General features: G+C 37.2%; 1 protein-coding gene across 1 annotated transcript in view; it reads right to left on the bottom strand.

Annotated features, from left to right (window-relative positions):
- Positions 1 to 23,475, bottom strand: part of TLK1 (tousled like kinase 1) — a 151,302-nt gene that overhangs the window by 92,078 nt on the left and 35,749 nt on the right. The window contains exon 2 of the mRNA XM_032637341.1: positions 13,604 to 13,722. Within this exon, the coding sequence (XP_032493232.1) occupies positions 13,604 to 13,722 (119 nt within the window). The remainder of the gene's footprint in view (positions 1 to 13,603; positions 13,723 to 23,475) is intronic.

The following is a 23,475-nucleotide window of genomic DNA, read 5'->3' as shown; positions in this document are numbered from 1 at the left end:
TGCTTACACTGAACACTAACAAACTAAATAAATAAATCAACTCTAGGAAAAACAAAAAGTTGTAAAAAAGAAGAAACGTAATCATGGACTCTCACAGCTGTGAATAAAATTTAGTCATAACATAAACAATGAAATAATGACCTAACCCAAAACTAAAATATTTCTAAATCAGGATAGGGTCAGGGAAGTTTGAGTATTTCTACAGGGGTAGAGGGTTGGATCATTTAAGAGTTAACAACTCATCTTCTATAACAGGAAGTCAATAAATATCTAAAACTGAAAAAAAAGAAAAAAAGACAAAGAACTATAATAGTCTTACTTAGAAATACAGACATAAATAAAACAAAACATATATAGTATAATAAATAAAAAGCTACAGGTGAGAAGGACTGCCTCTATGAAGAATAAATGTAGGGTTAAAAGAATGGGGCATGCTTCTACTAATTTTCATTATAGGCTTGGTAGGACAAGTTGACTTTTAAAACTCTGACCATGGATTGTATGTCTTTTCCTTCTTGATCTGTAGGAATTCTTTACATATCCTTGGTATGAATCCTCTATGACTTGGCCTTTCACTCATACATTGGTATCATTTGAACACAGTTTCATTTATCAAATGGTTTCCTTTATGGCTAGAGCCTTTTGTGACCTATTTATGAAATCTGTCATTGTTCTTATTAAAGCTTCATTATTTTTCACATTTAGATCTACAGTCACTTGGAATTGATTTTTCTATCATGGCAAGAAATGAAGGTCGAGTTGTTGTTTTTTCCCCATGTGGATATCCAATTGATCCAGCATCATCTATTATAAAAGACGACCCTTTCCACACCGCACTGCTGTGTCACCTTTGTCATATATCAAGTTACTATATATGAACGGCTCTGCTGCTGAAGTCTATTCTGTTCCACTGGTCTATTTTTCTTTCCTGTGTCAATATCACAGTGATATAATTCTACTCCTTGGTAGATAACTAAGAGAACTGAAAACATATGTCTACACAAAAACTTGTATCAGAGTGTTCACAGCAGCATTATTCATGTCAAAAATGGAAACAACCCAAATGTCCACCAATTGATGGATATAAAAAATGTGACACACATCAATACAATGAAACATTCAGTTATAAAAAGAAATGAAGTATTAATACATACAACATTCATGAACCTTGAAAATATTATGCCAGGTGAAAAAAGCCAGACACAAAATGCTATGTACTATTATTCCATTTATATGAAATGTTCAGAAGAGAAAAATCCATAGAGACAGAAAGTAGACTAGTGGTTGCCAGTGGATGAAGTGTAGGGTAGGAAAGCAGGGGAATGAGGAGCTGCTGTGAATGTTTATAAGATTTCTTTTTGGGGTGATAAAAATATTCTGGACTTAGTGGTGATAGCTGCACAGCTTTGTGATATACCAGAAACCACTGAAAAGTACACCTTAAAAGGGTCAATTTTATGGTATGTGAATTATATCTCAATACAAAAAGTTTCAAGTTATTGAGGAAAAGGGAGCACAGTTGGGGGTGAGTGTGACAAAATATAGTACATAATCATTTATACATTCAGACATACAGTATGTGCACATGCAAGCACACACAGACTTTTGAAGCCTTCAAGGTGAGAATAGAGCTGTTGTTTTTGCAGACATTCATGAGACATTTTTTAAAATATAAAAGCAACACAGGCACATAGAAAAAATTTCATTACAGAAATATAAATATTTCCCTCCTGCATTAGTCCTACTATTCAGAGGCAACAATTTTTTTTTAATTTAACTTAATTAATTAATTAATTTCTTATTTTTGGCTGCGTTGGGTCTTCATTGCTGAGCACGGGCTTTCTCTAGTTGCAGCAAGTGGGGGCTATTCTTCCTTGCAGCGCGTGGGCTTCTTATTGTGGTGGCTTCTCTTTGTTGTGGAGCACAGGCTCTAGGCACATGGGCTTCAGTAGTTGTGGCACTCAAGCTCAGTAGTTGTGGTCAGGCTCTAGAGCACAGGCTCAGTAGCTGTGGCACACGGGCTTAGCTGCTCTGCAGCATGTGGGATCCTCCCAAACCAGGGCTCGAACCCATGTCCCTTGTGTTGGCAGGTGGATTCTTAACCACTGCGCCACCAGGGAAAGTCCAAGAGGCAACAACTTTTTAAAAAAATTGTTTTTAATTAAAATTTTCAATAGGTAATAAAAACAAACTACTTCAGTTCATTTCTTATCATCTTTCTAAGGCTGTATGTCTACACTAACAAATTAAATATACGTTCATTGATTCCTCCCTTCTTACTCAAAAGATAACGTTATGCAGACCGTCCCACATCGCTTTCTTTTCTCTTTATGTTGGAAAAATTCCAAATCAATACATAGCTTCTTCATTCCCCTTTTCCTTTGCTACTTCCTTTCTTTCAAACAGGTGCAGAGTATTCCACTGGATGTACTACATTTCAATAATTCTTTATTGACCCTTCCATAAAAGATGAAGAATTTAGCTCACTGGCATCACAACTTCCCCTTCTTCCTGATGTTTTTATTTTCAAATCTTCAGTTACTTTCACTTCAAATAATGAACAAACTTTTTTTTTCTTTAAACTGTGTATGACTCCTTAATATGTAAAATAAAATAAATCTTTACATTTCCTCCTTCTCCCAACATGTTAGCTACACTAACTTTACAGCAGTACAATTTATAACATTTACCTTTACCTCCTATCTGTATTCCTGCAACAGAGCCACAAACTCATGCCACAAGGATCTGTGGCAAGTAAAATTAACAGGTGAAGTAGGCTTGGGATAAGAAAAAAAAGTGGCATATGATAGAATAACAATTCTTTCTCTTCCAATTTTTGTTATCAGCTGTGAACACTGAATTAGCAAATGGTGAATCCTTGATGTTAAGGGAAATACAGGATTAGGTTCCTGCAAGCTTCTCGTCACAAGTTCATCAACCGATCAACACATAACATTGTCTTGTTTTTATATATATATATATATATATATATATATATATATATATATCTTGGCTGTGCTGGGTCTCCATTGTGGGCTTCTCTCTAGTTGCGGCGTGCGGGCTGTCTAGTTGTGGCCCACAGGCTTAGTTGCCGCGCAGCATGTGGGATCTTAGTTCCCCTGACCAGGGATCAAACCCACGTCCCCTGCATTGGAAGGCAGATTCTCAGCCACTGGACCACCAAGAAAGTCCCCATAACATTGTTTTATATAAAAGTGTGTTTCTGTTTAAAGACCCCTTGTTTAATATGTACTGTCAATTCATTCACATTGAATTCATGGCCAACAACACTGTAACTCATGCCTGAATGAAGCTAATCTAACAAGCATATTTTCCCCCTAAGGCACATCGCAGTCTTCTTGTGCTTAGAACCCTAGATAACACTTGACTACTACCCTGAGGGGCTATTTTAAACAGTAGAACTACCAACAAGAAGCACAAAAATGTGAAAAACATGGCATTAAGTAAACTGAGCAAAGAATACTTGTTTACAGTATGAGAGCTGAAAATGCAGGCAGAGTGTCACTTTATTCAGCCTCAGGTGACTCAAATTTTTCACCACTCTGCATATGCACAGGCCCGAGAATGACCAGCAAAAGCAATGTAAGTATTGGTTTTGAAGTTACAAATAAGTTGAATAAAGAGTATTGATTGTGTGTATCTATCAAATCAAGCTTATAATCATATTGTGCAAATCCTGTATAGCCTTGCTCTTTTATATATGTTTGAACAGTCAAAATCCAGAAGAATTATATTAAAATCCCTCAATATAGCTGTATTTTAATAAATTTACCATGTATTTTTAGAACTGTTTGCTATATAAAAGTTTGTAACTGTCATATCTTTTATGGATGCTTAGTCCTTAAAAAGTATCTACCTTTGTTTCATTCAGGCTTTTGGTTTTAAAGACTGTTTCATTTGATACTCATTCATGCATTCAAAAATAATTATTGAGGGCCTTAGTATTGTTGTAGATGCTAGGGATATAGCAGTGAGAAAAAAAAAACACTTAGGTCCAAGTGCTCATGAAGTTTACGTTATAGGAAGGGAAACAGACAATAAACAAACATATAAATATTTAGTAATATAAAAGGAACCAATAAGTACTTTAAAAAAACTAAGTAGAGAAAGGGGAGTGGTATAGGTATCATACCTATACATAGAGCAGTCAAAGAATGCTACTGTAAAGAGATGACATTTGAGCAGAAGCTTGAATACAGTGAGAGAGAAGTGTGTTTGAGGCAAATGGCAAATAAACCAGTGTGGGTGCAGTAGTGGGACAGTTATTAGTTGAATAGGGTAGTCTAGAACTAGATCAGACGGTCTACTTAGAGCATTGAATTTTATTTTAAATGTGATGGGAAGTCTTTGGAAGGGTCTGAAGTTGGGGAGAAACTGATCTCAAATTTGTATTTAATTCTACTTTCTTTTACTTTATGATTATCGGAACTATTTTCTTTCCAGTTACTTCCAATCTTTGTCATTTTGGGGGGATGTTTCCTGTCAAAAGCCTAAAGATGGATTCTCATTTATTATCATAATATATACTTGGCTTTATTTCTTCCATATTATATAATCGCAGGTAAAAATAGAATATTTTTGTTCGCTCTTTCTCTCTTCCTCACTTTTATTAGACTAAATTTCTTTTTGTTCCTCCTCCTATACCCTATCACAGTAAAAGTTCTATGTACAGTATCTCTGTTGCTTGTGCTTATTACTTTCCTACTTTTAGCAAACATATAACCCTATTCTTCTCTATAGACAAATTAATGAATTATTCTGTAGTCCTAGATGATTTTCTTACCTTTCTTCACTGTTTCTCTTCTCCCAGAACATGATCACTATCAGAAATATGATCCTTCAAATGCTTTTATTTCCACATTACAAACTCCCGGTGTCACTATTATTAAAGTCTGCCCCTATTAATACTGCATTTCACAGGCACATTATCACCATCAATTTAAATAAAAACACTGTAAGAGTCATTGCTCACCACTACATTACATTCTGTAAGCTTTACCGTTATTTATTTATTTATTTATTTATGGCTGTGTTGGGTCATCGGTGCTGCGCACGGGCCTACACTTGTTTTTAAATTTAAATGAATATTTTTAAAATACAAGCTTACCCCCCAAAGAACAGTAAAACCAACATTAATTCAAGATCATCATCCAACATACAGTCCATACTCAAATTTCCCCTGTTGTCTCAAAAATGTCATTTAAAACTGTTTTTCTCCCAATCCAGGAGCAAATTAGAACCCACGGATTCACACATTGCATTTGGCTACTAAGTCTCTTTCGTCTCATCCAACCTAGAACAGTCCCTCTGCTTCCCTTTGTTCTTCATGGCACTGAATACTTTTAAAGAGTCCAGGCCAGCAGGATGTCCCAGGAGTATTTCCTCATGATTAAATTCAAATCAAACATTTCCAGCATGAAAACTACAGGTGATGAGTGTTCTTCCTATTGCATCACCCTCAGGATACATATAATGTCAGGCTCTCTGTGACACTGCCAATGCAAAGCTTGACCTTACCTATTATGGTGGTAACCAACAAATCTCTCCTTTTTAAAGGCATATTTTCTCTTTTATAATTAATAACTAATCTATAGAGTGAAACTTTGAGACCTTGTAAAACACTGTTCTCCAAAACATTTTACTAAATGGTTTTAGCATCCATTGATGATCCTTACCTTAATCAATAATTATACTAGGAAATACTGTATTGATTTTCTGATTCTATATTCCTTCTACATTAGGTAACATTCTTCTAAGAGACTGCCACATAACAATAAGCATACCTAGCTTGGTTCCTAAGTACCATTCCCCACTAAAATGAAGCAGGGCTCTTTGAAAAGGTCTGTTCACATTCAGCACAGAGACCACAGTGAGAGATGGTAGAGATGTGTATGTATACATAAGCATAAAATTGGCAAAAATATTTATCTTTCTTAAATCTAGATAGAGTATACTAGTATTCTTTGTAAAATATTTCCAATTTTTTTAAAGGTACAGTATTTTTTTCAAAGTAAAATGTTGTTTAAAAAACAAACAAAAGGGCTTCCCTGGTGGCGCAGTGGTTGAGAGTCCGCCTGCCGATGCAGGGGACATGGGTTCATGCTCCGGTCTGGGAAGATCCCACATGCCGCGGAGCAGCTGGGCCCGTGAGCCATGGCCGCTGAGCCTGTGCGTCCAGAGCCTGTGCTCCGCAACAGGAGAGGCCCGCGTACCACAAAAAAACAAAACAAAACAAAACAAACAAACAAAACCGGGGATAGGAGGGGAGACCCTGCAGGAATGCATAAATATCAGTTTGAGAGAACAGAAATAAAAAAATGGGTATAGAGTGTCATCATAAAACCAAAACTAGAATATGTAACTTTAAAACATCAGGAAAAACTCCATTTGTCCAATGGAAAGCAACGAGTAGAAGGGAATAAAAGTCAAGTAAGATTAGAAGATATCAGCCAATAGATGGCAGAACCAAGTCAGAAAATAAAAATAATCTTAAGTATAATGGACTAAACCCACCATTTAAGAGATAAAAATGCTCATATTCCATCAAAAATGTTGACATATTGCCTACAAGAAAAACACTTTAAAACAATAAAAATTAAAGAATAGAAAAACATATACCTAACATGAACCAAAAGAAAGTTGAGGATAGTATTCTTAAAATTTGAAAAAAACAAGTATTTAAAAAAATTATATAGTCATGAAACAAAAAGAAGATATATGCATGTAAAAATATAGCCTCAAAATACATCAAGCAAAAACTGATAAACTACAAGCTGAAATGCATAAAGCTGAAATTTATACATCAATAATCACAGTTAAATACAATTAGGAGCTATTAGATATGAAATGTTTATAAAACAGGGCACATTTCAGGATTGATGCCATATGAACTATATTTTGAAAATGTAATGCAATAAATTTTAAGTCTGTAACAAAAGAATAGCTCAAAATAACTAATAATCTAAGAGGAAGGAATATACAAATGTTTATAGTAGCTTTATCTGTAATTCTTAAAATATTGAAAGTAACCTAAATGTTCCTTATCTAGAAGAAATGGATTAAAAAGAACTGTGGTATACTTTTACACACTACTATATAAAAAATAGATAATCAACAAGGACCTATTGTATAGCACAGGAAACTGTACTCAATATCTTATAACAACATAATAGAAAAGAATCTAAAAAAGAATATATTATACATATATATGTATGTATAACTGAATCTGCTGTACATCTGAAATACAACATTGTAAGTCAACTATATTTCAGTAAAAAATTTTTTTAAATTGTATATTTTATACAATAAGATACTATTAAATAATAAAAAGTAACTATTGGTAACATTACAACAACATGAATGAATCTCAAAGAAATGCATTAAGCTAACTTATAAAAAGTCAGACTCAAAAGGCTACATATTTACAATACTTACCCCATTTATATGACATGCTTGCAAAGGCAAAACTATAAAAACAGAAAACAGATCAGTGGTTGCCAGAGGCAACCTAAAGGGGTAGAGTGCAAAAGGACACTGGGGAGTATTTTGGGAACTATTTTGTATCTTAATTGTGGTGGGAGTTACACAATTGTATACATTCACAAAACTTATAGCAGAACTATATGATAAAAAGGGGTGAATTTTACCTTATGTAAATTATACATAACTTAATAAAAACCATGGGGGGGCTCTCATAACCAAACACTTAAAATCAATACATTTTATCATATGTTAATTCTGTCTTTATATAAATAAATAAATAATCTGATTCATTCAACTCAATAGCTGGAAGAACAGCCACGAAGCAAATCCAAAGTAACAAGTAAATTATGATGATAGAAATCAATGGGGGATAAAAAGTGAAATAGATTAAAACCAATATCTGTTTCTTTGATTAGTCAGAGCTCTGGCAAGAATGAACAGAAAAGGAGAACTGAAAGAATAAACAGAAATGAAATAACAAAGGAGATTTTTTAAAGTGTTATAACCATACACTAATAAGTTTGAAAAGCTTAATTGAAATAGATTAATAAACTAAGTAATATTAAAGAAATTTAAATGGTAGTGAAAGACCTTCCTTGCAAAAAACCCCAGGCCAAGACAGTTTTACAGGTAAATGTCTACTCATCTTCCCATGAACATTTTGTACCACATACAGGATGTTGAAATAACTGAAAATAGTGAAAGAAGCAGCAGTTCATTTTATGGGGCTAGCTAGTGTGACACTGTTTTATAAAACAGACAAGGTAGAGTGATGAAAATGTTCTGTACCTTAAAAGGAACATGGATTACTACGAGTGTACACATTTGTCAAAACTCACTAAATTATTACTCTTCAGGTCTGTGCATCTATTTCTCTTACAAGCATATATGTAAAAATCCTAACTAAAATAGTTAGTCATGTATTAAATCCAAAAGTATTTTTTAGTATTTATTTATCTTTATTATTTTGGCTGCGTCGGGACATTGTTGCAGTGCATGGGCTTCTCTCTAGTTGTGGCGTGAGGGTTTTCTCTCTCTAGTTGTGGTGTGCATGCTCCAGAGCGCATGGGCTCTGTAGTTTGTGGCATGCAGGCTCTCTCATTGAGGCGCGTGAGCTCAGTAGTTGTGGTGCGCAGACATATTTGTCCCACAGCATGTGGGATCTTAGTTCCCTGACCAGAGATCAAACCTGCGTCCCCTACACTGGAAGGCAGATTCTCTACCACTGGACCACCAGGGAAGTACCCTAATAAAGTATTTTTTAAAATAGTGTTATCAGGGACTTCCCTGGTGGCACAGTGGTTAAGAATCTGCCTGCCAATGCAGGGGACGTGGGTTCGAGCCCTGGTCCAGGAAGATCCCACATGCTGCAGAGCAACTAAGTCCATGTACCACAACTACTGAGCCTGTGCTCTAGAGCCCACGAGCCACAACTACTGAGCCCACATGCCACAACTACTGAAGCCTGCACGCCTGGAGCCCATGCTCCACAACAAGAGAAGCCACCACAGTGAAAAGCCCGCACGCTGCAATGAAGATTAGCCCCTGCTCGCCACAACTAGAGAAAAGCCCATGTGCAGCAACGAAGACCCAACACAGCCAAAAATGAATAAATAAATAAAATAGTGTATCATAACCAAGTAGGGTTTATCACAGCAATGCAAACTTCAACTTTTTTTAAAATTTGTTATACTTATTATTTTTAAAACAAACTTCTTAACTAACCAGTAACAGAAAAGTTCTTCTGTAATTTGGTCATGGTTATATACACAAAACCTGTAACAAACACAACACTTAATGGAGAAACTTTAGATGATTCCTTCTCAACAAGACATAGTACTGAAGCTCATGACCAATATGAAAAAAAAAAATGGGGGGAAGATAACTATTTGTCTTAGAGAAACCTAGAGAATCAACAGAGTAGTACAACCAATAAGAGACAAAAAGCAAGACTGCTACATACAAGACCAGCCTATAAAAATTTTTAAAAACTCTAGGTCAGCAATAGCCAACTAGAAAATATAATAGAAAATACTTCAGCCACAAAAACTTTAAAGTATCCAGGAATAAGCCCCCCAGATTCATAAAAACTAGCCAAGAATTCTTAAGACCTCTACAGAGAGAACTGAACAAATGGAAAGACATTTCATGTACTTGGATGGGACAACCTAATCTTACAGATTTCAGTACTCCCAAAATTAATCTATAAATTCAATGCATTCAGAATAAAAATTCCATTTGAATCTTTTAAGGAAAAAGATACAAATAAGTTATTATAGAAGAATAATCCCCAAATGCTAACAAGTAAATAAAGAGATGCTCAAATTTTATATGAGGGAATAAAGATCCATAAATAATTAGGTCAACCTTACAAAAGAAGATTAAAGGAGAGACTTGCTCTACCATACCATATAAAGAAGACATACCAAAATACAACTGTATTCTTTTTTATGTGATACTGGCACAAGAACACAGAGAGACCACCAGAACATTAGAGAAATCTCAGACACAGATTGATATATACACATGGCAACTTAATATATGATACAGGTGCCAGCACAAGTCAGTGGGAAAATATGGATAATTTAAGAAGCATTGTGGAGAAAACTGGTTTACTACATGGAGAAAAATAAAACTCGATCTCTATCAATACTATGTAAAAGATAAGGCCTCGGACTAAAGAGTAAATATAAAAGTAAAACTGTACAATTAATAAAAGGAGCTGTAGAATATCTTTGTGCCTCAGGAGTGGGGAAGAAGTATTTAGCTTTTAGAATACCATCAGAGTCCACTGGACCCAATTTTAGTGTTTTAGCTTCTTTTTCAAGTAATTCTGTTTATAATAATTAATATTTCAGGACTTTTAGTCTTTCTTAGAGATAATCCATAGAATAAAACTAAGATTTATTTTTAATAGAATAAAACACATTCTAGCTTGCAATTAATTACCAGATGTCCACTGGCCTTTCATCAATCTACAATACATTATGGGATCTTACTGATCTTACTTTTCCTATATTTTGTTATTACACCATCCTAGGAACTCATCATTACTTATCACTGTTCATCAATTATTCCCAACTATGCTAATACAAAGAAAAACCACTAAAATAAAAAGAGGGACTTCCCTGGTGGCACAGTGGTTGAGAGTCTGCCTGCCAACGCAGGGGACACGGGTTCGTGCCCCGGTCCGGGAAGATCCCACATGCCGCGGAGCAACTAACCCTGTGCGCCACAACTACTGAGTCTGTGCTCTGGAGCCCGTGAGCCACAACTACTGAGCCCATGTGCCACAACCTCTGAAGCCCGTCCGCCTAGAGCCCGTGCTCCGCAACAAGAGAAGCCACCGCAATGAGAAGCCCGCACACCGCAACAAAGAGTAGTCCCCGCTCGCCACAAGTAGAGAAAGCCTGTGCACAGCAATGAAGACCCAATGCAGCCAAAAATAAACAAATAAATTAATTAAAAACAAAAGAAAGGGCTTCCCTGGTGGCGCAGTGGTTGAGAGTCCGCCTGCCGATGCAGGGGACACGGGTTCGTGCCCCGGTCTGGGAAGATCCCACATGCCGCGGAGCGGCTGGGCCCGTGAGCCATGGCCGCTGAGCCTGCGCGTCCGGAGCCTGTCCTCCGCAACGGGAGAGGCCACAACAGTGAGAGGCCCGCGTAACGCATAAAAAAAAAAAAAAAAAAAAAAAAAAAACAAAAAAACAAAAGAAAGTGTGGTTAATGTGTTCTTGCTGGTGTTCTTAGGTGTGTGTACCTGTGTGCTTGCTTTGGGATATTCTGTCATTAAAAAAAATTAAAAAATTAAAAAATTAAATAAAAAGAAAATGGAAGAATGATGGTATGATAGGCAAAATATTGGCCTCCCGGTGATGTCCATGCCCTAAACAGCAGAATCTGTGAATGTTATTTTACATGGCAAAAGGGACTTGCAGATGTGATTAAGGATAAGAAATTTGAGTTGGGGAAATTATACCAGGTTATCCAAATTGGGGTGGGCCCAATCTAATCACATGAGTACTTAAAATAGGCTATGATCCAAAACATGTGACTGCCAAAGAACCGTAAGAGAGATACAACATTGCTGCCTTTGAAGATGCAGGAAGGAAACCACCACCCAAGGAATGCAGGCAGCCTCTCAAAGCTGGAAAAGGCAAGGCAAAAAGATTCTTCCCTAGCGCCCCCAGAAAGGAATGCAGCCTTGCAGACACCTTGATTTTAGCCCAATGAGAGCGGTGTCAGACTTCTGATGCTACAGAACCGTAAGATAATAAACCTGTACTGTTTTGAGCAACTTAGTGATAATTTATTATAGTAGAAATAGAAAAACAACACAGATTTAATGACCTAAAAGAACGATGCAATAGTCAAATAAATTATGATCTTTTAGTTGTTTTCTTGCCTTGCCCAAAGTACCACCATCATCTTTCAAAAATGTATAAATGACTAAGAAACCATCTTTGGAGTCTGATTTTAGCTTTCATTGACTCCAGCTGAGAATTAAGAAATTTTCATTTTCCACTTAAGATAATCAAGAGAAGAAAATGACAGAAAACAATTTATAATTATTAGACAAATCAGAAAATAAATACAAAGAGATAACAGCACCTAAAACTGACGATGGTGACACTGACTATATAAATGAAACCTGAGTCTTCAAATGACAGTATCCTAGATGAATTTTCTCAAATTCAAGAATCAATGAATTGGACAATATATTTCTAAGGGGAAAAAAAAAGGGAAACATGGTATTCTCATCAGTTAAGTCGTTCAACTGAAGGACTTCACCATACAATATTCTGCAACAAGAACTTGGACCATTTCATTATGCTCAAAGGACACATAACAATATCCTTCATCTTTTATGATGTTTGTGCACCAAGATTTACTTGATACAAAGTGATTTTTCAGTATGTTTAAATTCAAATTAAAATTTCTAATAAAGTTGTTTTTCATTATAGTTTTATTCTTATTGTTGTAAATTAGTAAAACAAAATATAAACATAGCAAAAAGGTCTATTTGACCCAGATGGTTAATGGTGACGACTGTTTTTCTTAGGTACAGACCATAAAGCAAAAAAATTGGTGACTCTGAATACAACAAAATTAAATACTTCTGTACAATGATGGATACCATGAACAAAGTTAACAGACACGACAAAATGGCAAAAGTTATTTGCACTGTATGTAATCAACATGGAATAAATATGTAGAATATACAAGGAACATGGGAAAATCAGTTTGAAAAAGAAAGTAATTCTGACAGAAAAATAGGCAAAGAACTGGAACAATTTATAAGACTCCCAAAAAGCTAACAAGCATTGAAGAAATGCTCAAAATAATTGGTGGTACAAGTAAGACAAAGATACATTATTTTGCACCAACTAGACTATCAAAAATGAGGAATCTGGATGATGCCAAGTGTTTCTGAGATATGGAGATATAGAAACAGTTGTATAAAACTAATCTCCTAAGAGTGCAAGTTAGTTTTATTAGTTTTATACAACTGTTCTGAATAGCAATCTTGCGCTGTTTATTCAATTTAAATCTATACATACCCTACGCCTTATCAATTCTGCTCTTGGGAATATATTCTAAACAAATGTTCACAAAGTTCCATAAGGGAACAATTACAAGAAATTCACTGCAGTGTGAGGTAGTGGGGAGTTGGAGACAACCTGAAGGCCCAACACTGGAAGGCCCAACAGATACACTATTAATTTTATGCAGCAGTGGATTAGTGTACAGATAGGAACACACAATAGAAACATGGGTGATGAGGCAAGGAAGAAGCAAAAACAAAGGACAGGAGAGGTAAAAATTATATAAATGGGAGAAAGGCAGTACAATCTACCAAGCTCCTTTTTACCCCTGAAACCTATAACCTATTATGCTATATTATAACATAATGCCCCAAAATATATTATGCTATACTAGAAATCAGGTATAAAAACACTGGATTTTTTTCTACACATTATAAAAATCATAGTAAGTATAATCTGCTGTTAAGTATGTATGTAGGGATCCTTTACAAAATATATTTTATATCATTTAATACAAGGAAAAAATGTCAAATAAAGATTACAATTTTACTCACTTTAGCTCCAACACTGCAACTGCCCGTGCTCCCAGTGCTCCCACTTGCAACTCCTGTAAATCTAGCTTCCAATAATTCTTGCCTTCTTGGATCCAGACTATGAAGCTCATCCATTGCACCTATTAAGATAAAAAAAAAAAAAAGTACATGCACATACATATATATGTATTTATATACACACATCACAAAATATGTGTATGTAATTAGTTCAGATGTAAATATAAACTTAGTGAATTCTAAAAACAAATGAAAGTAAGGACTTAAAGATTTTTATAATGTCCACACTTATTTATCAAAATAATCTATGGTGATGGTGGATTTCCAACCCTTTTTTTTTTTTTTTGCGGTACGCGGGCCTCTCACTGTTGTGGCCTCTCCCGTTGCGGAGCACAGGCTCCGGACGCGCAGGCCCAGCGGCCATGGCTCTCGGGCCCAGCCGCTCCGTGGCATGTGGGATCCTCCCGGACCGGGGCACGAACCCATGTCCCCTGCATCGGCAGGCGGACTCTCAACCACTGCACCACCAGGGAAGCCCCTCCAATACTTTTGACTGCAATCTACATTAAGACATATATTTTCACCCAAATCAGTACACACATACATACATATATTAAAAGTTCCACAAATACTTCTTACAGTATGCAGTACACTCCAATATTTTCTAGTCTATTCTAGTCCATTAAAAAGGAAAAACACTGATTGTGAGCTATTAAACTGATTTCATGAGCCATTAATGGACCCAGGTCCATAGCCTGAAAAATACCACTTCTCATAATGCAATCTCCCTATTCTAAGCTGATACAGAATTTTGGCACTAAGTGGTATTATTACTTATTTTGCTTATATATACTTTATCTAACTAATTTTAAACTGGGAAGATTCTTATTACTGTCACATCCCCAAAATTTTTTGTACAGTTGATAGTTTTCAGTTTCTATCAGACAGACAGAAAACACACACATATATCAAGCAGATAACTGAGGTAACATCTATTATTAAACAATAACCCTGAAGATTAAGGGGGAAAAATGAGTGCCCTCCCGTAACCGCTACTATGCAAACTAAAGCACCACAAATTCTAGTTAAAGTTCAATTAAACTCTTAAAAATTATTTTATCCATGTCTGCTAATTCTCTACTGATAAAACCTTAGAACTGACATAAATAATTGGTTCTCAAAGGGAGTAGGGAGGATATTATCAGAATTCAGAATCACATGGGGAGCATTTATAAATTACACTAGACCACTTCCATGTACCCTGACATTCCTCTCCTAAAGGTTAAGAGCTATTCCTATAGATCTTACCCTTTTAAGTTCCCTTCATTACCTTCCATCTTCATCTGGATAGAGGACTACATGGATAATGGCCATCCTTCCATGTTTATTAGCATTCCTGTACCTGCATATATCTTCCCTGGCCATTCCTCATTCTTCCATCTTAGACAAAAAGGTAGCTACCTTAAAAAAAACTAAAGCCTTCCGATCTTGCTTTTGATCCCATTCCTTCTTGATATTCAAGGAATCTTGCATTTGCATGTAACCCCCCCTCTCTCTTGCATCTTGTCCCTCCCTGCCTCCTTCTGCCTTGTTTATATGTCTTTAAAAAGGAAAAAACAAAAACAAAAAAACTTTTGCTTGAATTTCATGCTGTTAATATTATCATGTAATCCTTTCCTTGAACTAGTGATTTATAGCCCTATCCTCCTTAGGTCCCTGAAATCTGGTTACTATTATAAGTATACTCCTGACAATGTACTTTCAAGTATCACCAGGACTTCCAATTTTTTTCTGATTCTGCTATTACATCAGAAACAGTCATTGTCAGATGATAGACAGATAGATAAGAAGAGCATTTGCTCCAAGGCTCTGATTTTTTTTTCCATTTTCTTCCTAATGTTTGACAAGCAGAAGTGTCTAATTTTGGTGAAGTGAAAATTGTCTAATTTTTCTATTCACAGTTATTATTTATCTATTTTTTCCAAGAAAACTTTGCATGTCCCAAAGTAAAAAACATAGTGGATTTAACCAAGATGGCAGAGTAGAAGGACGTGCTCTGCGAGAACACCAGAATCACAACTGGCTGCTGGACAATCATCGACAGGAAGACACTGGAACTCACCAAACAAGATACCCCACATCCAAAGACAAAAGAGAAGCCACAGTGAGATGGTAGGAGGGGCGCAATCACAGTAAAATCAAATCCCATAACTGCTGGGTGGGTGACTCACAAACTGGAGAACACTTATACCACAGAAGTCCACCTCCTGGAGCGGAGGTTCTGAGCGCCATGTCAGGCTTCCCAACCTGGGGGTCTGGCAATGAGAGGAGGAATTCCTAGAGAATCAGACTTTGAAGGCTAGTGAGAATTGATTGCAGGACTTCAACAGGACTGGGGGAAACAGAGACTCCACTCTTGGGGGACACACACAAAGTAGTGTGCATATCAGGACCCAGGGGAAAGAGCAGTGATCCCTGGGGAGACTGAACCAGACCTACCTGCCAGTGTTGGAGGGTCTCCTGCAGAGGTGGGCGGATGGCTCTGTTTCACCGTGGGGACAAGGACACTGGCAGCAGAAGTTCTCGGAATTACTCGTTGGCGTGAGCCCTCCCACAGACTGTCATTAGCCCCACCAAAGAGCCCAGGTAGCCTCCAGTGTTGGGTTGCCTCAGGCCAAACAACCAACAGGGAGGGAACCCAGCCCCACCCATCAGCAGTCAAGCGGATTAAAGTTTTACTGAGCTCTGCCAACCAGAGCAACAGCCAGCTCTACCCACCACCAGTCCCTCCCATCAAGCCTCTTAGATAGCCTCATCCACCAGAGGGCAGACAGTAGAAGAAGAACTACAATCCTGCAGCCTGTGGAACAAAAACCACATTCACAAAAAGATAGAAAAGATGAAAAGACAGAGGGCTATGTACCAGATGAAGGAACAAGATAAAACCCCAGAAAAACAACTAAATGAAGTGGAGACAGGCAACCCTCCAGAAAACGAATTCAGAATAACGATAGCGAAGATGATCCACAACCTTGGAAAAAGAATGGAGGCAAAGATCAAGGAGGTGCAAGAAATGTTTAACAAAGACCTAGAAGAATTAAAGAACAAGCAAACAGAGATAAACATTACAATAACTGAAATGAAAACTACACTAGAAGGAATCAATATCAGAATAACTGAGGCAGAAGAATGGATAAGTGACCTGGAAGACAGTATGGTGGAATTCACTGCTGCAGAATAGACTAAAGAAAAAAGAATGAAAAGAAATGAAGACAGCCTAAGAGACCTCTGGGGCAACATTCAACTCAACAACATTCGCGTTATAGAGGTCCCAGAGGAGAAGAGAGAGAGAAAAGACCAGAGAAAATATTTGAAGAGATTATACTCGAAAACTTCCCTAACATGGGAAAGGAAATAGCCACCCAAGTCCAGAAAACGCAGCGAGTCCCATACGGGATAAACCCAAGGAGAAACACGCCAAGACACATAGTAATCAAATTGGCAAAAATGAAAGACAAAGAAAAATTATTGAAAGCAGCAAGGGAAAAGTAACAAATAACACACAAGGGAACTCCCATAAGGTTAACAGCTGATTTCTCAGCAGAAACTACAAGCCAGAAGGGAGTGGCATAATATACTTAAAGTGATGAAAGGGAAGAACCTACAACCAAGATTACTCTACCCTGCAAGGATCTCATTCAGATTCGATGGAGAAATAAGAAGCTTTACAGACAAGCAAAACCTAAGAGAATTCAGCACCACCAAACCAGCTCTACAACAAATGCTAAAGGAACTTCTCTAAGTGGGAAACACAAGAGAAGAAAAGGACCTACAAAAAAGAACCCAAGGGCTTCCATGGTGGCACAGTGGTTGAGAGTCCGCCTGCCGATGCAGGAGACACGGGTTCGTGCCCTGGTCCGAAAAGATCCCACGTGCCCTGGTCCGGGAAGATCCCACATGCCGCGGAGTGGCTGGGACCGTGAGCCATGGCCGCTAAGCCTGTGCATCCAGAGCCTGTGCTCCACAACGGGAGAGGCCACAACAGTGAGAGGCCCACATATCGTAAAAAAAGAAACCAAAAAAAACACGAACCCAAAACAATAAAGAAAATGGTCATAGGAACATACAGATCGATAATTACCTTAAATATGAATGGATTAAATGCTCCAACCAAAAGACACAGGCTTGCTGAATGGATACAAAAACAAGACCCATATATATGCTGTCTACAAGAGACCCACTTCAAACCTAGGGACACATACAGACTGAAAGTGAGGGGATGGAAAAAGATATTCCATGCAAATGGAAAACAAAAGAAAGCTGGAGTAGCAATACTTGTATCAGATAAAATAGACGTTAAATTAAAGAATGTTACAAGAGACAAGGAAGGACACTACATAATGATCGAGGGATCAATCCAAGAAAAAGATATAACAATTATAAATGTATATGCACCCAACATAGGAGGACCTCAATATATAAAGCAACTGCTAACAGCTATAAAAGAGTAAATCGACAGTAACACAATAATAGTGGGGGACTTTAACACCTCACTTACACCAATGGACAGATCATCCAAAATGAAAATAAATAAGGAAACACAAACTTTAAATGACACAAGAGACCAAATAGATTTAATTGATATTTATAGGACATTCCATCCAAAAACAGATTACACTTTCCTCTCAATTGCGCATGGAACATTCTCAAGGATAGATCACATCTAGGGTCACAAATCAAGCCTCAGTAAATTTAAGAAAACTGAAATCGTATCAAGCATCTTTTCTGACCACAACGCTATGAGATTAGAAATGAATTACAGGGGAAAAAACGTAAAAAAAACAAACACATGGAGGCTAAACAATACGTTACTAAATAACCAAGAGGTCACTGAAGAAATCAAAGAGGCAATCAAAAAATACCTAGAGACAAATGACAATGAAAACACGACGATGCAAAACCTATGGGATGCAGCAAAAGCAGTTCTAAGAGGGAAGTTTATAGCTGTACAAGCCTACCTCAAGAAACAAGAAAAATCTCAAGTAAACAATCTAACCTTACACCTAAAGGAACTAGAGAAAGAAGAATAAACAAAACCCAATGTTAGCAGAAGAAAAGAAATCATAAAGATCAGAGCAGAAATAAATAAAATAGAAATAAAGAAAACAGGAAAGATCAATAAAACTAAAAGCTGGTTCTTTGAGAAGATAAACAAAATTGATAAACCATTAGCCAGACTCATCAAGAAAAAGAGGGAGAGGACTCAAATCAATAGAATTAGAAATGAAAAAGGAGAAGTTACAACAGACACTGCAGAAATATAAAGCATCCTAAGAGACTACTACAAGCAACTCTATGCCAATAAAATGGACAACCTGGAAGAAATGGACAAATTCTTAGAACAGTATAACCTTCCAAGACTGAACCAGGAAGAAACACAAAATATGAACAGACCAATCAAAAGTAATGAAATTGAAACTGTGATTAAAAATCTTCCAACAGGGCTTCCCTGGTGGTGCAGTGGTTGACAGTCTGCCTCCCGATGCAGGGGACACGGGTTCGTGCCCCAGTCCGGGAAGATCCCACATGCTGTGGAGCGGCTAGGCCTGTGAGCCATGGCAGCTGAGCCTGCACGTCCGGAGCCTGTGCTCCGTAACAGGAGAGGCCACAACAATGAGAGGCCCATGTACCGCAAAAAAAAAACAAAAAGAAATCTTCCAACAAACAGAAGTCCAGGACCCAGACAGCTTCACAGGTGAATTCTATCAAACATTTAGAGATGAGCTAACACCCATCCTTCTCAAACTCTTCCCAAAAGTTGCAGAGGAAGGAACACTCCCAAACTCATGCTATGAGGCCACCATCACCCTGATACCAAAGCCAGACAAACATACTACAAAAAAGAAAACTACAGACCAATATCCCTGATGAATATAGATGCAAAAATCCTCAACAAAATACTAGCAAAAAGAATCCAACAACACATTAAAAGGATCATACACCATGATCAAGTGGGATTTATCCCAGGGATGCCAGGATTCTTCAATATATGCAAATCAATCAATGTGATACACCATATTAACAAACTGAAGAAGAAAAACCATATGATCATCTCAACAGACGCAGAAAAAGCTTTTGACAAAATTCAACACCCATTTATGATAAAAACTCTCCAGGAAGTGGGTACAGAGAGAACCTACCTCAACATACTAAAGGGTATATATGACAAACCCACAGCAAACATCATTCTCAATGGTGAAAAATTAAAAGCATGTCCTCTGAGATCAGGAACGAGATAAGGATGTCCACTCTCACCACTATTATTCAACATAGTTTTAGAAGTCCTAGTCACGGCAATCAGAGAAGAAAAATAAATAAAAGGAATGCAAATTGGAAAAGAAGAAGTAAAACTGTCACTGTTTGCAGATGACATGATACTATACATAGACAATCCTAAAAATGCCACCAGAAAACTACTAGAGGTAATCAATGAATTTGGTAAAGTTGCAGGACACAAAATTAATGCACAAAAATCTCTTGCATTCCTATACACTAATAATGAGAGATCTGAAAGAGAAATTAAGGAAACAATGCCATTTACCATTGCAACAAAAAGAATAAAATACCTAGGAATAAACCTACCTAGGGAGACAAAAGACCTGTATGCAGAAAACTATAAGACACTGATGAAAGAAATTAAAGATGATACTAACAGGGCTTCCCTGGTGGTGCAGTGGTTGAGAGTCTGCCTGCTGATGCAGGGGACGCGGGTTCGTGCCCCGGTCTAAGAAGATCCCACATGCCGTGGAGCGGCTGTGCCCGTGAGCCATGGCCGCTGAGCCTGCGTGTCCGGAGCCTGCGCTCCGCAACAGGAGAGGGCACAACAGTGAGAGGCCCTCGTACCGCAAAAAAAAAAAAAAAAAAAAAAAAAGATGATACCAACAGATGGAGAGATATACCGTGTTCTTGGATTGGAAGAATATTGTGAAAATGACTATACTACCCAAAGCAATCTACAGATTCAATGCAATCCCTATCAAATTACCAATGGTATTTTTTACGGAACTAGAACAAATCATCTTAAAATTTGTATGCAGACACAAAAGACCCCGAATAGCCAAAGCAGTCTTGAGGGAGAAAAATGGAGCTGGAGGAATCAGACTCCCTGACTTCAGACTGTACTACAAAGCTACAGTAATCAAGACAATATGGTACTGGCACAAAAACAGAAACATAGATCAATGGAACAAGATAGAAAGCCCAGAGATATACCCACGCACCTGTGGTCAACTAATCTATGACAAAGGAGGCAAAGATATACAATGGAGAAAAGACAGTCTCTTCAATAAGTGGTGCTGGGAAAACTGGACAGCTACATGTAAAAGAATGAAATTAGAACACTCCCTAACACCATACACAAAAATAAACTCAAAATGGATTAGAGACCTAAATGTTAGCCCGGACACTATAAAACTCTTAGAGGAAAACATAGGAAGAACACTCTGTGACATAAATCACAGCAAGATCTTTTTTGATCCACCTCCTCGAGTAATGGAAATAAAAACAAAAATAAACAAATGGGACCTAATGAAACTTAAAAGCTTTTGCACAGCAAAGGAAACCATAAACAAGACGAAAAGACAACCCTCAGAATGGGAGAAAATATTTGCAAATAAATCAACGGACAAAGGATTAATCTCCAAAATATATAAACAGCTCATGCAGCTCAATATTAAAGAAACAAACAACCCAATCCAAAACTGGGCAGAAGACCTAAATAAACGTTTCTCCAAAGAAGACATACAGATAGCCAAAAAGCACATGAAAAGCTGTTCAACATCACTAATTATCAGAGAAATGCAAATCAAAACTAACATGAGGTATCACCTCACACCAGTTAGAATGAGCATCATCAGAAAATCTACAAATGCTGGAGAGGGTGTGGAGAAAAGGGAGCCCTCTTGCACTGTTGGTGGGAATGTAAATTGTCACAGCCACTATGGAGAACAGTATGGAGGTTCCTTAAAAAATGAATAATAGGGCTTCCCTGGTGGTGCAGTGGTTCAGAGTCCACCTGCCAATACAGGGGACACCGGTTCCTGCCCCAGTCAGGGAAGACCCCACATGCCACAGAGCAGCTTGGCCCGTGAGCCATGGCCGCTGGGCCTGTGTGTCTGGAGCCTGTGATCTGCAGCGGGAGAGGCCACAGCAGTGAGAGGCCCGCATACAGGAAAAAAAAAAAAAAACGAAAAATAGAATTACCATATGATCCAGCAATCCCACTACTGGGCATATACCCAGAGAAAACCATAATCCAAAAAGACACATGCACCCCAGTGTTCACTGTAGCACTATTCCCAATAGCCAGGTCAGGGAAGCAACCTAAATGCCCATCGACAGACAAATGGATAAAGAAGATGTGGTACATATACACAATGGAATATTACTCAGCCATAAAAAGGAATGAAATTGGGTCATTTGTTGAGACGTGGATGGATCTAGAGACTGTCATACAGAGTGAAGTAAGTCAGAAAAAGAGAAACAAATATCGTATATTAACACATGTATGTGGAGCCTAGAAAAGTAGTACAGATGAACTGGTTTGCAGGGTAGAAGTTGAGACACAGATGTAGAGAACAAACGTATGGACACCAAGAGGGGAAAACCGCAGTGGGATGGGGATGGTGGTGTGATGAATTGGGCGATTGGGATTGACATGTATACACTGATGTGTATAAAATTGATGACTAATAAGAACCTGCAGTATAAAACAAACACAAAAACAATACTAAACTTTCTTTGGGTTATTTGTATGGAAATATGTTAATATAATGTTTCAGACATTACATGAAATTTCTAAAACTCTTATATGTTCTGGTATAATGTTATAAATCATAATTCTAGTTATTACTTTAAAATGTATATCTCAGAAATAACTAAAAAAAAAACCCATAGTAATCTTTGTAAGTTTTATGTTTTTCTGCTTAGGTCCATGATTTATCCTAAATTAATATTTGCATATGGTATGAGGGCAAGGATTTTTTGCCATGTGGTTTTCCTGTTTTATTAACCACCATTCATTGAAAAACAAAGACAGCAAAATTCTGCATCCACCAATAAATAGCCTTGGTGGCTTTGTCAAAAGTCAAAACATATATATATGGTCTAATATAAAGACAGACATATAAACCAATGGGATAAAATAGAGAGCCCAGAAATAAGAGCACCAAGACCATTCTATGTGGAAAAAAGCTTTTTCAACAAATGGTATTTGAAAAACTGGATATCCACATGCAAAAATGTTAAGTTGAACCCTTACCTTAACACCAAATACAAAAATTAACTCAAAATGGATCAAATACTTAAACATAAAGACCTAAAGCTGATATCCTTAATATCATTAATCATTAGGGAAATGCACATTAAAACCACAATGAGATACCACTTCACACCCATTAGGGTGGCTATTATCAAAAAACAGACAATAACAAGTGTTAGCAAGGATGTCGAGAAGTTTGAACCCTTGTGTGTTGGTGGTGGGAATGTAAACTGCTGCAGTCACTGTGGAAAACAGTATGGCAGTTCCTCAGAAAATTAAACATAGAATTACTACATTATCCAGAAAGTTCCATCTCTGAGTGTATGTGTGTATGTGGGTGTGTTTCACCCACAAAGGAAGTGAAAGCAAAGACTCAAATAGATATTTCTACATCCATGTTGATAGCATTATTCCCAATAGCCAAAAGGAAAGCGCACCCTAAGTGTCCACCAATGAATGAATGGATGAATAAATTAAATGTAGTATATACATAAAATGGAATACCATTCAGCATTAAAAATGAATGAAATTTTGACTAGAACGTAGATGAACTTTG

The sequence above is a fragment of the Phocoena sinus genome, chromosome 7 (genome assembly GCF_008692025.1).
Source record: "Phocoena sinus isolate mPhoSin1 chromosome 7, mPhoSin1.pri, whole genome shotgun sequence".
NCBI lineage: Eukaryota > Metazoa > Chordata > Mammalia > Artiodactyla > Phocoenidae > Phocoena > Phocoena sinus.
The sequence above is the reverse complement of the archived record's forward strand: the minus strand, read 5'-3'. Positions and strand labels throughout refer to the sequence as shown.